The sequence below is a fragment of the Oncorhynchus kisutch genome, linkage group LG12 (genome assembly GCF_002021735.2).
Source record: "Oncorhynchus kisutch isolate 150728-3 linkage group LG12, Okis_V2, whole genome shotgun sequence".
NCBI lineage: Eukaryota > Metazoa > Chordata > Actinopteri > Salmoniformes > Salmonidae > Oncorhynchus > Oncorhynchus kisutch.
In genome coordinates this window covers 24,843,085-24,858,882 of record NC_034185.2, presented here as the reverse complement: position 1 = coordinate 24,858,882, position 15,798 = coordinate 24,843,085, and the positions used below count along the sequence as shown (strand labels likewise).

Here is a 15,798-nt window from a genome sequence, read left to right as displayed (position 1 = left end):
CAAAAGGAGGGTATAATACCAAAGTGGTTAATGGTTGAGGCATTCATCTCTAGAGGGAAAATAATGTTTAGAAGTAAAGATGGTCTTACCAGTTGTTGAGCTGGTAGTTAGAGGCATGCTAGTAGTGGTGGCAGATGAAGTGGTAGCAGAGAGAACTGGTGATGGACAGCAGACAGTATGAGATGAATAAAAGATGGTGAAGTATTGAGAGCTGAGGTTGAGATCATAGACGTAGATGGGTATGAGTTGGTCATTTTTTTCATATAACCTTTATTTAACTAGGTAAGTCAGTTAAGAACAAATTCATATTTACAATGGCGGCCTACACCGGCCAAACCAGGACGACGCTGGGCCAATTGTGCGACCGCCCTATGGGATTTCCCAATCACGGCTGGTTGTGATACAGCCTGAGGACAGGACAGTTACATTTGACTGTCAAGTGAACCATTGTACTCTGTTTTGGATAGGGGACAGTCAAAACTCTTGGAAAAAAGGGTTCCAAAAGGGTTATTTGACTGTCCCTAGAGGAGAACCATTTTTGGTTCCAGGTAGAACTCTTTTAGGTTCCATGTAGAACCATCTGTGGCAAGGGTTCTACATGTAACCCAAAAGGGTTCTACCACAAACCAAAAAAGGGTTATTCAAAGGGTTCTCCTATGGGGACAGCCGAAGAACCCTTTTTGGTTCTAAATAGCACCTTATCTTCCAAGAGTGTACAGTGAGCTAAATCAATCTTGTTGAACCATCCAATTGACGTCATGTCTAAATATATCATGTCTAAATATATATAGTCAATATATAGTCGATTCAAACTTAAAAGGGAAAACCCAGGACCTTGTTTGCGTTACTTCAACGATGGGTCAGATAAGAAAATGATGAAATGTCTCCTGCATTAAACCCATTAGGTAGTAAGTACAGCAATAGAGGCTGGTGGGAGGAGCTATATGAGGACAGGCTCATTGTAAAGGCAGCAATGGTATGTTTTGAAATGGAGTCAAACATGTGGTTTCCATATGTTTGATGTGTTTGATACCATCCATTTATTCCATTCCAGCTGTTACAATGAGCCTGTCCTCCTATAGCTCCTCCCACAAGCCTCCACTGAAGTACAGTATCAGAGACATGGTGTTTACCTACTGCATGGCCTGCAACCCACCAAACTGCCAAATAACTCAAACACAGCTGTTCTTCAAGTCTTCATCTTTCATGTTTAATAAGAGTCTTCCCTCATTACAGAATCCTACTTGATAAAACAGGTGGCTGCTTTTCACAAATCTTTATTTATTTGGGCTGGGAAATGAATTTAATTTCAGAAATTAACCAAGCGTTTCATATGAGCCATTGACAGTTAATCAAATCATAAACTTCCTTTATCAACACATTTTCTTGGATTAGATAGAAGTTGATGTGAATGCACCTCCATTCCTCAAACAGTGGATTCAGTATTATGTGGGTTTAATAGATTGGAATTGGCTGTGTGGTATTTCAGAGGGAACCATCGGAGCAATCACAGAGGCTTTGGGATAAGACCTAAATCTCTCTAGTTTAATGGGCCACATGTAAATATCCCCTAAGTCAGTGGACATTTTACATATTGATTAAAACAGTGGTGATCCATCAGCTGCAAACTGCATTAAAGCTAGAGTCCCTAATTAAAACAATAACAAAGCCATCAACCCACCTCTGATTGGGTAAAAAGCTGAGGGATGGGCCTGGAGAAATGGAATCACTCTCAGATTAACAGACAGAGCTATGGATGCAAGGACTGACTATCCATGATGTCAAGATTATAGTTTCAACAATGTTTTGGGGCTATACAGTGTTTACATTTACGTTGTTTACAAACATTGGAGTAAAATAAGCTTACATTTTGGATTCTGATGGCGTATGATAGTTGAGGCATTTCCAACTTATTTTCTTCAAGAATCAATGGGTCTGTATCATTCATTTATACTTCCAAAAAAGTCCAAACTAAGGATTCTAGCTTTAAGTAGATCGTATTGGCTTACCTTCATAACAACAGATAGGCTGAAAATAACATGTGATCTTTACAAACAATGTGAAGGAGGGATGGATGCTTACCGTGGGTTGTTGAATTAGTAGAAATCATGTTAGTGGTGATAATGGATGAGCTGGTAGGAGTTAATGTTGCTGGTTGCAGGGATGTATGGAGAAAGGTTACATATGCATTAATTGGATGTAAAGTGAGACAACACAAATGCACCATCCACCAGCCACAAAAGATGACTGAGGGCGCAATGAAGCATAGCATAAGGAATATAAATACAAATATGCAGAGAAATCTTGTCCAGTTGTGTGATGCAGTAGCTTTAGAAGCGATGATTAGCACGTCTATGAAAGACAGTTTTAACATTTACTCAGTAAACATACGGTTTCTACTAGGATAGGATCAACAGGTTTAGAGTTGAACTTGATTTCTTTGGTAAAACATACACAAAGTCAGGGGTCCCCAATTACATTCAGCCGTAGGGCGATTTTTCCTTGAGCAGATGGTCGGGGGGCTAGAACATAGTTATAAATCATTTGTACACTGCAAATTGACCACAAGAATCTCAATCAGATATAGTATTTGAGAAAAACAGAATCATATCAAACCTTGATTACATTGGGATACGATCGCATATGTCTCTATTTATGCATGTGAATTCTTGGACAGATTTCCTAAATTAAAATCACGTTGAGCTCATTTCCTGGTGATTTTACAGTCTTTTATGTCTAAATATTTCCATATTTTTTCTTCAAAAAACTTGGCAGGCCAAATACTAAAATCACCCACAGAGGCCATTCTTTGATGGGCTTCATCCTTGTGTCATTTATTTTCATCACCTTGTTGAATCTCCAGCACAGTGCTACTGGTGTTTCTTATAAGCAAAGTATATAAGAGTTGACCTCTGAATAAATGCACCATAGACAGAGCTTAATAGATTTACTCACAGCAAGAGAACTGACATTTTGGAAAGTGTCGCTTGTAAGTCAACATCTAGCTCTGGCTGATGTCTATGGGAAGGAGAGGCCATATTAACCCTGCATCATCTTATCCAGAACATGGGGTCAAACTGGACCCATTTCAATGTGATTCCACAGAGGCTCCATAAAATTACGTCATAATCTGCATTGACTCGATACCGTGGCCATCAATGCAAAGTGACGTAGAAAGAGTGAAGCACTGTGTGCCTTTTAAAATGCTGGCAGGATGTAAATATGTTAAATATGTAAAAAATATATATAAAAATACAAGATGAATAAAACATAACGGGGAGCTTACACACAAACATGTGGAAGAAGGGTCAAATGGTATGTCTAAGTATGTTAATCAATATTCAATCACACTTAATAATTGATTATTATGTGATGTTTGATAATCATTGTACTGTCTGTTGTAAATGATTGATCTGCGTAACAGTCGTTGGTTTCCTACCTGGGCAGTTCAGTCCAGGAGAAGAACAGCTGGTGGTGTGTGATGTGTAGATGGGTACAGAGGTACCTTCAAAGTGGATTGGAAATAAACATGTTAAATCAGCTTAATCAACAATATTTCCCATGGTGAGTGATTAAAAGGAACAAACAAGTTTATGCATTATTATGTTAATTTCAGTACAGGCCCACACATTATACATTCATCAAACATTTATATTTGGCATGACTTCGGGCTGGGTATTAAGCACCGCCCTTGTAAAATGATTGACAGTTTCCCAGCAGCCGCTCAGCTAGCTACATGCTCTCAGGCTGGTATGGGACCCAGAAATGTCAATAAATAATCAGAATGATCTGCCATATAAATGTTGGAATTTCATAAGCCTAAATACATATCATCTTGTTGAAAAGAGTGAGGAGTTTGATATTTTCCTCACTGGTCTATAGCTGTGCCCAGTCCAACCACCAACACTTCCTCTCTTGTATAAAATATGCAGCACTTTGTGATACAGGGATGATGCTGCTTTGCGTGCACCCCTCGCATATTTTCTAATGTTCTTAAACAGAAGAGCGATCAGAGGAGAACACAGCGAGACAGACCCACCTGGACTTGATGGACATGGCTAATCAATTTGATAATCGCTGGTAATGAAAAGTAATGACATGTCAGAGGAGAGAGAGGCCATGTTTAATATCAGTTAGTGGATGTGAGTTGTCATTACTGACACTGTTCTATGGTCCACTGACCCATCGTTCTGGTGGCTGGTGGACTACAATAATCAGTCTTCAACAACTACCTCATGCACTGCTGAGTCCACATAGATGTGAAACATCAGAAACGACTATCTTGTCACTCCCAGGCCAGTACCCATCATTCCCACTCAAAAAGCCTTTTGCCTTAGGTGATGTGGATGAATGGCTAGTGCTATTCCATATATCTAGACTAGCAGACCAACAAGAGTAAACAACCCCATCGTGCCTGGGTCAGGACTGTGAGGACTCAGTGAATAGTGGATCTCTGACAGAGTTTAGCCATGCAGACATTCACTCCTCCACTGACCTTACAGGGAGATGAAAGAAGGCCCAAAGAGCTTCACTGGGGCCAGTCCTTTTCACAAGCCTGATAATTAGCCCAGAGCTAGTTTACACCAGACAGACTACAGCTACAGCCTTGCGTGCCATACACTTTTGGCCAACCAGACTACCAGCCAGGCTACCAATCAGACTACCAACCAGGCTACCAATCAGACAACCAACCAGAATACCAATCAGACTACCTACCTACCAGACTACCTACCAATCAAACTACCTACCAGACTACCAACCAGACTACCTATCAGACTACCAATCAGACTACCAATCAGACTACTAATCAGACTACCTACCAGACTACCAATCAGATTACCTACCAGACTACATACCAGACTACATACCAGACTACCTAAGGTTTGAGCCCCTCAGCCTCCTGACAACATCATTGGCTCAGCTATGGATCAGTGTACATGGGGTTTGGTTGTTACATCTTAGTTCCTAAGAAGTCACTGTCTGCTCTGTAAGCATGGGGTCTTTAATGTGTTTCCTGCATTAGAAGCCCTGGACAGACGAGGCTGGCAGATACATTGCTGTTATTCAAAGCAGGGACAGAATCGCATCATGCAGAGTCTCATTTTGTCACGACACAAAGTCTGGGATCAGAGAAATAACTTAGAACTTCACCTGGTTGATCTTGAGTTGAGGCTTTCAATGTATGACGCAAGACTAATAATCATCTATCGGTGTACAGATTTGGCATATTGACTGTAGATGACTCTAACTGGGACCTGATTTATCATTGACATGTTACGTCCAGAGTCTAGGTAGAAAGTTCCTCCATAATATAACTAACGCAACCCTCCGTTTCCTGGAACCATTCGTTTAAACGTTACATTAGTTAACACCCTATTTCACATGCATCTCCCATGGCACTAAGCACTCAAGCAAGCAACTTTCACAAAGCAATCAAGTTGTTAGCAGCACACTCACCACTAGATGGAACAGCTGTTGTTAAGTGTATGCAATGTGGGAAACAGACTGTAAAGAGAGAACTTGACATGAGTAGGTATCACAACAGTCAGCCATTTAACTAGCAGCAGCTGCATCAGCCAGTGACATGGAAACAAACTCCTGTGGGCAAAGCAAAGCATTTGTTTGTCTTGACAAACATATGTACTTATTAATAAGTGAATTAACATGTAATAATCTAACGGACCACAATGCCACATGGAGGTGTGTTGATGTAAAGACGAACAAGGACACAAGGACATTTAAATATACACCAGAGTTGATATACTTCTGAACAACAGTATATTGCCTACCTTACCCTACTCCTCTTCTAAATAGTGTACAGTAGAGTAGAGCGAGATTCTATCTGCTTTCACTTCTGGTATGTATGATTCTGGACTGGAGCAGCAGCAGAGATCTTAACTCCGACTGCGGTGTGGTGGGTTATGGAATTGAGAAACATTGCTCTGAGTACAAAAGAGAGAGCTGGATGTTCCAGATCATCCACACCCATGAGCAGTTTCAAGGCTAACACAAGAGTTAGGGGAATGTTCCGAGAGACAGACATCTTTCTCTGTGCACCTCTGTGAAAGGGAGAGCTTAGGGTGGGGGAAGGGAACTCCTACACTTTGATCTTAAAAGTCCTCTGAGCTGAACTCTTTCACAGACTCTCAGGCCCAAGCTGTAGCCGAGCAGATAGTGTTTCGGGAATGGGGATAAGTTAAAAAAAAAAGTGTTTCCTCAGCCATGGGGCCTGTGTGTGTGTTCTGTGAGACTCATAACGGGTAGGAGAAATGCATGATTCTGCACTTCGTACTTTCCACAGCTAAACCACACACAGCACCATTCTCTAGTGGGCACCGGGCAATCGGCAGACATTTCACGACACCCCTGGCTCCTTTCGCTGTGGCTACGCTCCTATCGCTACAAACAGATTCCTAATACTTTCAAAGGTAGAGACATGGAGCATATCTTTGTCCTGCTGCTGCTGCTTTCATCTTCCTTAGCAGTTTGGATAACACTGGACTGTTTGAGTTACTTAGGATTTAGATGCCATTTTAGGTTCTCTCATAACTAGTGTATCACTTGGAATAATATTGCATGAACTGTTACTAATGAACCAGGAAATACTCCCGATAACAATATATAGACTTCTGTCAGTCAAACACCATTGAAGTTCTGCTGACGGGAAATAAGTCATCATAAATAGAACATACCAGTGTGCAAAGGATATGACTATATTTGGATACTCACTGCAGCTCAGTGTTCTGTCTGTCTGTGCCAGCGAAGAGGGGATGTCCCAGAAGCTGTTGTCCCAGTCAATGACGTTGCCGATGGCGTCACAGGTAAGGGCGGCCAACTGTGTCATGCTCATGGCGTTATCCCAGAGGCGGAAGTTATAGATGGTCCCATCGAAGCTATTCTTGCCCCCTAGCCTGAAGAGGCCCCCGGCCCCCACCAAGCGCCCACTTGTGTTAGGGCAGGTCTTGGTCCGGTAGTTGCTGTTGTAGTAAAGGGTCACCATGCCTGTGGTGGAGGCCCATGTGAGACAGAACGGCTTCATGGTGGAGGTGAAGTCCGAGGGATTGAGGATAGAGTCTACCAGGCATGTCTCGTTACTCATGACCAGTGCCATTCCATCCTGGTTCATTCCGAAACTTAGGGCTTCATCACCACTGCTGTCCTCTTGCCGGGTGTAAGAGAAGATGGTTTCCTTGTTCTTTTGGTTGGAGCGGGCTACCTCAAAGCACACGGTGAACTGCTGAAGGGTCGGTATGGTCACTGAATTGGAGACCTTGACCACTTTGCCATTGCCGTTCGGCAACATGACCTTCTGGTTCCTCAGCGCCACGGCAACTACAGCACACAAGTAGAAAGAAGAGCATTAGAGAACAAAGTGTTTCACCTCCAGGCCTAATTAAACTGCCGAATCAACCGATCACAATCATTCTTCCTGCGGGGCAGAGCTGCCTCCAATACAAAAGTTTAAAAATTCAACCTGTCTCATCAAGTCATCAACTAATCATTAAGCCTTTGATCAGTTGAATCGGTTGCGTTAGTACTGGGCTGGAACAAAAACCAGCACTGTGGATCTCCTGGATTGAAGTTGAGAACCACGGCATTAGATGACTGTCAGATGTTCAGTAGAACCAGGGGCTCTAAATGAAACTGTACAGAACATCTTGTCTGAGTAACGACACAACTAATAATCCATATGTCTTGGTAAACTCACCATTTACCTGACTAATGCCGGCCATTACTGCTATTCAGTCATACTCTGACTTTTGAATGCTTAAAAGGCTAATTCACTGACTGATGAGTGTGGGAGAATAAAAGTTAATGTGAGGCACTACATAAATTACCACGTCTAGATGATGAGGCTAACCGATTGAATAATCTTCATGTGTCACTCTCCTGCTGTCTGTCGTTATTCCCGTTTTTTCATTTAATGAGGCACCATCTCCACATCATCGTTATATGACTGCAGAGTGTTCCACAGCCCAGAGGATGAACAGTGTCAGTCAGCAGGTGACATCTCAGGCCTTCCTCTTATCACTAAGATGAAAATGTCAACTATCACTCCACATTCCCCCTTCCCACCAATAAATTTGGTTTTTAAGGAAGAAAAAGTTTTTTTCTGTTCCTTTTTAAATGTCCTGTACACTCATTCCATACTTTCTGACACGTTTTATTTTAATGAAGCTCTGGTTTGTTGCTGTTGGCCATCCCCACTGCCAGAGTGACAGCCAATTTGGAATGGAAAAACTCAGCTTTGAATGTGGTATCAGGATTTGACACAGTTGAGAGGCCCTTTTGATAGATCCTGCAGGGCTCTGTTTGTGTTGTTGATCTCCGATCTGCTTTGCAAGCCATACGGAAAGGCCAGGGCTTACTGTGACACCGTCATATGATTCCAGGGCTCCAGGCAGGACGTTGGACTGCCAACAGATTGAAAACCAAGTTCAATAGGTTGCCTGCCGGTTGGGATATCACCTTGAGTTTAAACCCAATAGGAGCTTAGACCACAAGACTCGTGATGCACTGTATGAATTATTCAATTTAAATGATAGATGCTGACAACTCTAGCTCATCAGACAGCCATGCGTTAAATTGATACCCAATGCTTGAGGACAGCAAAGGAGCCAACCAGAACAATGCACTGTGGAAACCCCCCAAAGCAGGGTTTCCTTGGCCTCCCTGGTGTTTCACAGCAACAGAAAGATTGCTTGCATATTGCAAAGCATACCATGTTCCAACTTGACTGGCTGAAACTTTTTGTCCTGTGGTCTCTCACAGTAAAATTGGTCTCCAGAATTGTGAAAATGTTAATAATGTGAAGGCATTGAACAGCTACGGCACCAGTCCCTGACACTTGATTCGCACTTGGACTCGATGTATATCGGAGGTTCTATTCAAGCTAGGAGTGAATTTGATGGATTAGTGCTCTTTAAAAGGTTACTGGAAGGGGGGGGGGGGGGGGGTGGAACTATGTGCATATTACACTTACTGTAACTCTTTGATGTGCAGGGTTTACATGTGGTGCCTAAATAAAGGCTGGGACTAGGATTCTATAAACCGAACATACACCATTTATAGGCTATACACTATAAAACAATCAATGTTATTAGAAATCATAGGTTTCTCTGATATTGAGAATACAACATTTGAGTTATTAGCGCTTTTGGTATTCGAGGGAAAGGAACTGAGTATGTTAAAGGCCGAAGCACTGCCGTGTGTCAGAAATAAGAAAGAAAAAGGGTACTTTTTTAAGCATAATGGATGGAAGACATGTTTGTCCTTAAGCCATGTTGTTGCTGTTTGGTTAGTATAATGGCGGAGATGTTTGATGTTTGTGTAACGTGAAATCCCTCTAAAATGACGTGGGGAATTACTTATAAATACCTCAAGCTTACTGTCATAGAGCATGGCTAAACACTAACATCTAAACTACCACGTTCAAAACAGAAAATAAAATGTCATGTAAAAACATTCAAACTATAAAACAGAAGAATCATAATAACAATAATAACCATAAAAATCATAATCATTCAAATATACCTGTAAAAATGTGCCCGCTTTAAAACATACCTTGTCTGTAACTGACATTGAATCCTTTCTTTTGGACGCTAAAGTCTGAGTTAAATGACATCTCCATCACATTGCTGGTGGAGTTTAGCGTCAGTCCGTTGGCTGTCAAGCCACAAAATTTCACATCTTGGTTTCCGGTGTTGACAATGACGCGGTCATAGATGCACCCCAGAGCCTCCTCGAGATCAAAGTCGAAGAAGGTTATTTGCACAATGAATCCAGCCGGGGCCTGCAGAGTCCACTTGCAGGCCTGACTTTTGGGGTACACTTGGGGGTAGCAGGGGGAGGTAAAGGTACCCTGGGAGTCCGTGAGCACCACAACGCAGTTGGAGTTACTACAGCTCAACACTGCTGAAGCAAAACATGGACATGTTGTCACTACTATACCCCAGCACCAGGGAGTACAGGAAGACACCAGGGGACACCAGGACAGGACAGGTAAGGCAGTGGAGGAGGAGTCAGGTCAGTAGTGCAACAGTGCAAGGCCAGTGCAAGGCCAATGTCAGAGGTCAGAGAGACTGTGTTAGTGGACCAATAGAGTCAGACAACAGGGACCATCTCAAGTTTAGACTTACAGGAGATTTAGATTAGGAGTAGCAAAGAGACAAGAGTCAGTCAGTGAAAAAAGACACTAATTCTACTTATGCAGTTGAAAAATATATGTTGAGATAATAAAATACCATAGCTATGATTTAAAGGTAATCTAAAGACTATGCACGGATAAAAAATGTAATGGGCTGGAAAAAAACCTTCACTCAGAAAACAATGACTTATGTTCATCCAGGTCAGACTAATGTGTGAGCCAAAACCATGTTTCTGTTTATTGGCAGAAACATTTGAGCAAAATACCACTGCAAAGCAAGGCAAATTTGTCAAGTACCATTCTTGATCGGCATTCAACACAAGTTACAAGACCGTCTATTTTATTTAGCATAAATAAACATTAAATGTGAATAGTGTTGAGAGTGGTCTGCAGACATCTAAACATAGGCTCAACTCAAACAAGGACTGTACGTAGCTAGTACAGTCAGAAGACACTCAAAGTCGGCATAATGATGGGATCCCTTTCAGAATTGTTCAAAGTCATTTAACACGGTAATGTAATAGAGTCTTCTAGAACTGTAATAAGACAGAATTAAATACAACAATCTCAATATGGCCAGTGTTTTTCTCTTCTCCATTAGCTTATTGATCCAACTTTTTAACTTGATTGTGAGCAACAGTGTATCTTCTGTAAGTCTTTCTCTATGAAATTTCAGGAACATTTATATTACAATTCAAAAGCCAAACCCTGGATAACACCCATACAATGGAAATCAGCAGTTGTTATGTTGGGTGTTTTCGTTTACTTGCCTAACTCTCTGATCCTGGATCCTGATGACTTACAGGCAGGAGCCATGTTACCTTTGAGGTGTGATTTCTCTACAAACTGAATCAAATCAGGTATTAGGAAACCTGGAAGGCAACAATCCAGAGAATTCTACCCTTGGAGAGGGTCGAGGGAACAGTAAGAGCAAATTAACCACTGGAAAAAAATACTACCAAAACCACACGTTTTTGTTTATCGCCTGATTCCAGTCCAGAGTTGTTGTTGCTTCAGAAAAATGACTCATTAGAAGTGTTATGTACCCTGCAGTGAATGGCTGATGCAGGGTCAGATTACAGCCTGGTCCTACTGTGGCCCTGTTATACCTGCCAACATGTGCCCTCTACTAAATCCACTCACTCAGGCCGACCACATTACAGCTTTAAGTGGCTGTTCCTTTTCCTGGTCCACAAACACCTATTAACGTGCATTCGGAAAGTATTCAGACCCCTTGACTTTTTCCACACTTTTGTTACATTACAGCCTTATTCTAAAATGAATTAAATCGTTTTTTCTCCCTCATCAATCTACACACAATACCCCATATTGACGAAGCAAAAACTTTTTTTTATTTTTTGGGGCCAAAAAAAGAAAAAGAAAATAAATACAATATCACATTTACATAAGTATTCAGACCTTTGACGCAGTACTTTGTTGAAGCACCTTTGGCAGGGATCACAGCCTCGAGTCTTCTTGGGTATGACGCTACAAGCTTGGCACACCTGCATTTGGGGAGTTTCTCCTATTCTTCTCTGCAGATCCTCTCAAGCTCTGTCAGTTTGATGGTGAGTGTCGCTACACAGCTATTTTCAGGTCTCTCCAGAAATGTTAGATCGGGTTCAACTCCGAGCTCTGGCTGGGCCACTCAGGGATATTCAGAGACTTGTCCCGAAGCCATTCTTGCATTGTCTTGGCTGTGTGCTTAAGGTCTCTGTCATGTTGGAAGGTGAACCTTCGCCCCAGTCTGACGTCCTGAGTCCTCTGGAGCAGGTTTTCATCAAGGATCTCTCTGTACTTTGTTACATTCATCTTTCCCTCGAGCCTGACTAGTCTCCCAGTCCCTGCCACTGAAAAACATCCCCACAGCATGATGCTGCCACCACCATGCTTCACCATAGGGATGTATTGGCCAGGTGATGAGCGGTACCTGGTTTCTTCCAGACATGACGCTTGGCATTTAGGCCAAAGAGTTCAATCTTGGTTTCATTAGACCAGAGAATCTTGTTTCTCATGGTCAGAGTTCTTTAGGTGCCTTTTGGCAAACTCCAAGGGGGCTGTCATGAGCCTTTTACTGAGGAGTGGCTACCGTCTGGTCACTCTACAGTAAAGGTCTGATTGGTGGAGTGCTGCAAAGATGGGAGAACCTTTAAGAAAGACAACCATCTCCAGAGAGGAAATCTGGACCTCTGTCAGAGTGACTATCGGGTTCTTGGTCACCTCCCTGACCAAGGCCCTTCTCCCCCGAATGCTCAGTTTGGCCAGGTGGCCAGCTCTAGGAAGAGTCTTGGTGGTTCCAAACTTCTTCCACTGTTCTTGGGGACCTTCAATGCTGCAGAAATGTTTTGTTACCCTTCCCCAGATGTGCCTCGACACAATCCTGTCTCGGAGCTCTATGGACTATTTCTTCGACCTCATGGCTTGGTTTCTGCTCTGACATGCACTGTCAACTGTGGGCCTTATATAGACAGGTATGTGCCTTTATATTAGACAAATCATGTCCAATCAATTGAATTTACCACAGTTGGACTCCAAAGAAGTTGTAGAAACATCTAAAGGATGATCAATGGAAACTGGATGCACCTGAGCTCAATTTCAAGTCTCATAGCAAAGGGTCTGAATACTTATGTAAATAAGGCCTTTCTGTTTTAAATTTTTTTACACATTGGAAATATTTCTAAAAAACTGTTTTCGCTTTGCCATTATGGGGTATTTTATGTTGATAGATGAGGAAATAAATTAATTGAATCAATTTTAGAATAAGGCTGTAATGTAACAAAATGTGGAAAAAGTGAATGGGTCTGAATACTTTCCGAATGCACTGTGAGGCCCAGTCAAAGAAAAAACTACTACTGCCAGCAACATTAGTCTCAAGCATTATCATACATATTCAGGGCTCTAAAGTGCGACCAATTTGGTAGCATATGCAATGAAATACTTTGCCATGCGACCAGGAGTTTTCAGATAATTATTCGCTGTACATTTGTTTCCTTGTGCCCTAAAGAAAAAAAAGAGTGCAGATTTGATAGCGTCAAGATTGCACCATTATACAGTGCCTTGCGAAAGTATTCGGCCCCCTTGAACTTTGCGACCTTTTGCCACATTTCAGGCTTCAAACATAAAGATATAAAACTGTATTTTTTTGTGAAGAATCAACAACAAGTGGGACACAATCATGAAGTGGAACGACATTTATTGGATATTTCAAACTTTTTTAACAACTCAAAAACTGAAAAATTGGGCGTGCAAAATTATTCAGCCCCCTTAAGTACTTTGTAGAGCCACCTTTTGCTGCCATTACAGCTGTATGTCGCTTGGGGTATGTCTCTATCAGTTTTGCACATCGAGAGACTGAAATTTTCCCCCATTCCTCCTTGTAAAACAGCTCGAGCTCAGTGAGGTTGGATGGAGAGCATTTGTGAACAGCAGTTTTCAGTTCTTTCCACAGATTCTCGATTGGATTCAGGTCTGGACTTTGACTTGGCCATTCTAACACCTGGATATGTTTATTTTTGAACCATTCCATTGTAGATTTTGCTTTATGTTTTGGATCATTGTCTTGTTGGAAGACAAATCTCCGTCCCAGTCTCCATCTTTTGCAGACTCCATCAGGTTTTCTTCCAGAATGGTCCTGTATTTGGCTCCATCCATCTTCCCATCAATTTGAACCATCTTCCCCGTCCCTGCTGAAGAAAAGCCGTCCCAAACCATGATGCTGCCACCACCATGTTTGACAGTGGGGATGTGTGTTCAGGGTGATGAGCTGTGTTGCTTTTACGCCAAACATAACGTTTTGCATTGTTGCCAAAAAGTTAAATTTTGGTTTCATCTGACCAGAGCACCTTCTTCCACATGTTTGGTGTGTCTCCCAGGTGGCTTGTGGCAAACTTTAAACGACACTTTTTATGGATATCTTTAAGAAATGGCTTTCTTCTTGCCACTCTTCCATAAAGGCCAGATTTGTGCAATATACGACTGATTGTTGTCCTATGGACAGTCTCCCACCTCAGCTGTAGATCTCTGCAGTTCATCCAGAGTGATCATGGGACTCTTGGCTGCATCTCTGATCAGTCTTCTCCTTGTATGAGCTGAAAGTTTAGAGGGACGGCCAGGTCTTGGTAGATTTGCAGTGGTCTGATACTCCTTCCATTTCAATATTATCACTTGCACAGTGCTCCTTGGGATGTTTAAAGCTTGGGAAATCTTTTTGTATCCAAATCCGGCTTTAAACTTCTTCACAACAGTATCTCGGACCTGCCTGGTGTGTTCCTTGTTCTTCATGATGCTCTCTGCGCTTTTAACGGACCTCTGAGACTATCACAGTGTAGGTGCATTTATACGGAGACTTGATTACACACAGGTGGATTGTATTTATCATCATTAGTCATTTAGGTCAACATTGGATCATTCAGAGATCCTCACTGAACTTCTGGAGAGAGTTTGCTGCACTGAAAGTAAAGGGGATGAATAATTTTGCACGCACAATTTTTCAGTTTTTGATTTGTTAAAAAAGTTTGAAATATCCAATAAATGTCGTTCCACTTCATGATTGTGTCCCACTTGTTGTTGATTCTTCACAAAAAAATACAGTTTTATATCTTTATGTTTGAAGCCTGAAATGTGGCAAAAGGTCGCAAAGTTCAAGGGGGCCGAATACTTTCGCAAGGCACTGTAACAACGAAAATGGTTTGCTTCGAACCCAACCAGGTCAACCGATCTGACCAATATTACCGGCGCAACATTTTTATATTCCTATAGCTGATAGCCAGGACTGCATTTTACTTTCAAAAACCATGTCATGGGCCGTTCTAAACCTACTCACATGTCGTTAACCATTTGTTTACACCTTGTTCTGTCATGTTACCTCATTGGCTAGTTAGCTAACAACCTGGAAACTTTACAAGTATATCCAAACATTTGGGGGAACAGAAAGAAAGGAGAAGCGATATCTTCTTCAGGAGATCAATGATCATAGCAATGTATGAATGACTGATCTGTTGCATGTCCTCATCACAAACTTGAACGTTTATAAAGAGACAGTGTACAATTTAAAGGTAAAATATCCAAACATCCAGTGGTGTAAAGTACTTAAGTAAAAAATACTTTAAGTACTACTTAAGCAGTTTTTTGGGGGTATCTGTACATCACTATTTATATTTTTTGACAAATTTTACTTTTACTTCACTACATTCATAAAGAAAATGATGTACTTTTTACTCTATACATTTTCCTTAACACCCAAAGTACTCGTTATATTTTCGATGCTTAGCAGGACAGGAAAATGGTCCAATTCACACACTTAACAAGAGAACATCCCTGGTCATCCCTACTGCGTCTGATCTGGTGGACTCACTAAATACACATGCTTTGTTTGTAAATGATGTCTGAGTGTGCCCCTGGCTATCGGTAAATGTGCTTAATATAAGGAATTTGAAATGATTTATACTTTTACTTTTGATACTTTAGTATATTTAAAACCAAATACTTTTAGACTTCTATTTAAGTAGTATTTTACTGGGTGACTTACACTTTTACTTGAGTAATTTTGCATTAAGATATATTTACTTTTACTAGAGTATGATAATTGGGTCATTTTTCCACCACTGCAAACATCCCACCAACACTGTCTTCTATTCAGGCTGCACTATATC

The 15,798-nt window shown here is 41.5% G+C and overlaps 1 protein-coding gene across 9 annotated transcripts in view; it reads right to left on the bottom strand.

Moving 5' to 3' along the window:
• The window catches only part of adgrg6 (adhesion G protein-coupled receptor G6), a 55,036-nt gene that overhangs the window by 23,677 nt on the left and 15,561 nt on the right, over positions 1 to 15,798 (bottom strand). For 3 of the 9 annotated variants that reach the window (XM_031837190.1, XM_031837186.1, XM_020496544.2), the window contains exons 3-8: positions 9,565 to 9,915; positions 6,730 to 7,332; positions 5,458 to 5,505; positions 3,440 to 3,505; positions 2,083 to 2,151; positions 90 to 155 (exon numbers count right to left, since the gene is read on the bottom strand). In XM_031837190.1, coding sequence (XP_031693050.1) covers positions 90 to 155; positions 2,083 to 2,151; positions 3,440 to 3,505; positions 5,458 to 5,505; positions 6,730 to 7,332; positions 9,565 to 9,915 — 1,203 coding nt within the window. The remainder of the gene's footprint in view (positions 1 to 89; positions 156 to 2,082; positions 2,152 to 3,439; positions 3,506 to 5,457; positions 5,506 to 6,729; positions 7,333 to 9,564; positions 9,916 to 15,798) is intronic. The other 6 variants (XM_031837187.1, XM_031837188.1, XM_031837193.1 and 3 more) reach the window with 6 other exon arrangements.